Here is a 3622-nt window from a genome sequence, read left to right as displayed (position 1 = left end):
CCGTGGGGGGGGGACGTGGTGGGGGGGGGGGGGGAGAGGAGAGAACTGGCTGCCACCTGAGTGTATCAGGTTCCAAGATGCACCCAGGTCTAGGGAGAGCCTACTAGGGGCTGGGTGTATAAAGCCCCAAGATGTGCCTAGCTCTGGGGGAGAACAGGCTGCCAGCTGGGTATATTGAGCCCAAGATGCGTCCAGCTCTGGGAAGAGCCTAGCAGTGGCTGGATATACCAAGCCCCAAGATGCGCCCAACTCCAGAAGGGGAACAGGTTGCCAGCTGGATGCATCAAGCTCGAGATGTGCCCAGCTCTGGGGGGGAGCTCACTTCTTCTCGAAGGCCTTGTTGGAGGGCTTGAGGGTGGCAAGGTTCTGGAACTCAACACTCTCCCCTGCCAGCCCATCCTCGCCGTAGCGCAGCTGCACCACCTGGTTGATAGAGTTGCGCACTGTGGCATCATACTTCACCATCACCGACTCCATGGACTTGATCAGGCGCCGCTGGATGTAACCTGGAGCAGGGGGAGAGTGCAACTAGTTCTGGGGTGGGTCATGACTGAGTATAACAGGGACTCAGTGCCAAAATGCAGCCAGCTCCGGGGTGGGAAACAGCAGCTCTTTATAACAGTCCCTTTGCCAAACAGACAAGTAACTACCTCTGGAGCAGGGACAGGTGGTTATACTGGGCCCCCCCCGCCACTCTGTGCATAGATGCAGCCAGCTCTGGGGTGGATCACGGCTGTGCATAACAGGGACACCTCACACAGCGTTGAGATGCAGCCAGCTCTGGGGTGGAATGCAGCTACTCAATATACCGAGTGCTTTACCTAGCACTAAGACGTAACCAAGTCTAGGGTGGGTCACAACTGGGTGTAATAAGCATCCCTCACTCAGTGCTGAGATGCACTCAGCTCTGGGGTGGGTCCCGGCTATGTACAACAAGTACTCCTCACTCAATGTTAAGATGCAGCCACCTCTGGGGTAGATCTCAGCTGTATAACAAGCACCCCTCAATGTCAAGATGTCTCCCCCTCACCTGTCTCGGCAGTCTTGACAGCTGTGTCGATGAGCCCCTCACGTCCACCCATGGCGTGGAAGAAGAACTCAGTGGGCGTGAGACCGGCCAGGTATGAGTTCTCCACGAAGCCGCGGCTCTCAGGGCCGTAGTCATCCTTGATGAAGTGGGGCAGGGTGCGGTGCTTGAACCCAAACGGGATGCGCTTACCCTCCACGTTCTGCTGCCCCACCACCGCGATGACCTGGGAACGAGGGAAAGGGGGGTGGGGGGTGAGCCTGCCAGACATGCCTTAACCTCTATCTTTCACCAGAGATGTGCCCATTTCTGGAGCAGAACAATCAGAGTCTCCAGACTGGCACTGAAATGCAGCCACCTCAGGGGGGGGCGTATTTGTTATCTTCTCCCTTGGACAGCGATGTGCCCACTTCTGGGGTGGAACAATTGGGTGCTCCAGGCTGACAAATGAAATGCAGTGCCTCTGGGGTGGGAGCACCTATCCCATGTGCTATGGGTGGGTGGGGCCATCTAGAAGCCCTACCTTTCTTGCCTAAAATGGCCCTACTCCCTCCCCTTTCTATTCAGGGGGCAGGGCTAGTAGACTCCCCATCCCATCCCTGAGTGGGGGCAGGACTAGCCCCACCCCATTTCTCTCTCTAGGAATAGACCCCTCTTGCAGTCCTGCTAAACCAGAAAGTCAGGTGGCAATATGGGCAGGGCTAAAATGAGGCCCTGCCCACCTCAGGTACCAGATCAAGGTGGGGTGACTGCTAGGGGAGGAGCTAGCAGGCCCCACCCCCATCACACCCAGAAGCCTGGCAGCCATGAGGGCAGGGCTAACTAGACTCCACCTGCTGGGTTGCTGAACCAGGAAATATGGGGGCAATTCGAGGATGGAAACTGTAGGCTCCACCCCACTGCCAGACCAGGAAGTCATGGGGCACAGGCCACACCCCTAAGTTTCCAGACAGGGAAGTTGCATGGCAATGTGGGTGGAATTGGCATAGGCCATTCTCCCCACATTTCCAGACCGGGAAGTGACGCAGCAAAGCAAGGGCATGGCTACAAATAGGCCCCACCCCCCAGTACCAGAGCTGGGGCGGGGCAAGGGGTGTTGAGCCTGGCCCCACCTGGGAGATGTTGATCTTGGAGCCCTTGGCGCCCGACACCACCATGGACTTGAAGTTGTTGTACTCGGACAGGGACTTCTGGGCCGAGGAGCCTGTCTTGTCACGGGCATCGTTGAGGATGCGGTTCACCTGGTTCTCAAAGGTCTGGCGCAGTGTGTTGCCCGGCGTTGGCTCCAGCTCGTTGTTGTGGGCCTTCTCGATCACCTGCACAGGATGGGTGGGGGGCAGACGTCAGGGACACCCCCCTGTATGCAACAGGACCCCAAGATGCAACCAGCCCTAGAGTGGGCTGCATTGGTGGCTGGGTATAACAGGACCACAGATGCACTCAGTTCTGGGGGTGGTCCATGTTTGAGGCTAGGTGTAACAGGACCCCGAGATGTGCCCAACTCTGGGATGGGCCATGCTGGCTGCTGGGTATAATAGGACCTGAGATACACCCAGCTCTGGGGTTGGCCATGTTAGCAACTGGAAATAACAAACCCGGGACCTTGAACCCCAGGGAGATGCGCCCAACTCAGGGGGGTGGCTGGGTGTATTGAGCCCCTGAACCCCATCACTCAACCCCTCCAGATACCCAACCCCCCCCATCCAAAACGAGTCCTACAGCAGCACCCACCTACCTGCCCCCAGCCCATCTCCAAAGTCCCCTAAACTCCCCTCAAGACCTCTCCCAAATTATAAAGCCCCACCCCACACACCTCAATTACATCCTGCTTGGCTTTCTTGATGGTATTCTGGATGTCTTGGTAGGTTTTAGCATCAGCGATGGAGTCTCCAATGCCGATGGTGTGACCTGGGGCGGATGTGGAGGGGGTATTTAGCACCAGAGGGGGTGGGGCAAGAAGGGGCCTGGAGGGGTGGGGTCAAAACACCAGCAACTCCCAACCCTGGGATATAAAGGACTCCTGGATTTTACTGGTCACCAATTGGTGCCTGGGGGTGGAGAGGAGACCCTATGGCTAGGCTCCAGCCTTTGAGGGCACCCGGATGCCTGCGTTGGCTGCTTCTCCAGCACCCAGTACTCCACCTACTCAAACTGGGAGTATGCTGGGAATGGTGTGGGGAACAAGGGGTCCCCTATACCCCTGGCTGGGGTGCAAAAGGCTGCACCCAGGGGTCTGGGGGACTTACCTGGAGTGAGTGTCAACTGGAATAAGGAATGCACAGGCAGCCCCAGGGGCAGGGCTAGGAGAGGGCCCCACCCTCCCACTACCAGACCCACTAACCAATCAGTGAGACAGAGGCTGCATTCTCTACTAGTCCCTACCCCATCCCTAGCATAGGGGCAGGGCCTGATATAGGCTCCACCCCTTCTGCTACTGGACCAGAAAGCCAGCTAGTAATATGAGGGCAGAGCTAATAACCCCCACCCCTTGTACTGCTGGACCAGAAAGTAATTTGGACACATGGGGCAGGGCTATGAATAGACCCCGCCCCCTCTTTCAGACCAGGAAGTGAAGAGCTAATGGAGTTTGGGGGG

At 57.5% G+C, this 3622-nt stretch overlaps 1 protein-coding gene across 1 annotated transcript in view; it reads right to left on the bottom strand.

The window, feature by feature from the left end:
- Nucleotides 1-3622, bottom strand: part of POLR2A (RNA polymerase II subunit A) — a gene marked incomplete at its 3' end in the record, with an annotated part of 22449 nt that overhangs the window by 7969 nt on the left and 10858 nt on the right. Inside the window, 5 exon segments of the mRNA XM_025195176.1 lie at nucleotides 323-506; nucleotides 1031-1253; nucleotides 2140-2343; nucleotides 2841-2935; nucleotides 3572-3622. The exon segment at nucleotides 3572-3622 is cut by the window's right edge and continues 145 nt beyond it. Of these exon segments, the coding sequence (XP_025050961.1) occupies nucleotides 323-506; nucleotides 1031-1253; nucleotides 2140-2343; nucleotides 2841-2935; nucleotides 3572-3622 (757 nt within the window).

The sequence above is a fragment of the Alligator sinensis genome, unplaced genomic scaffold (genome assembly GCF_000455745.1).
Source record: "Alligator sinensis unplaced genomic scaffold, ASM45574v1 scaffold1950_1, whole genome shotgun sequence".
NCBI lineage: Eukaryota > Metazoa > Chordata > Crocodylia > Alligatoridae > Alligator > Alligator sinensis.
Note: the sequence above shows the minus strand (reverse complement) of the source record. Positions and strands in the feature narration are given on the sequence as shown.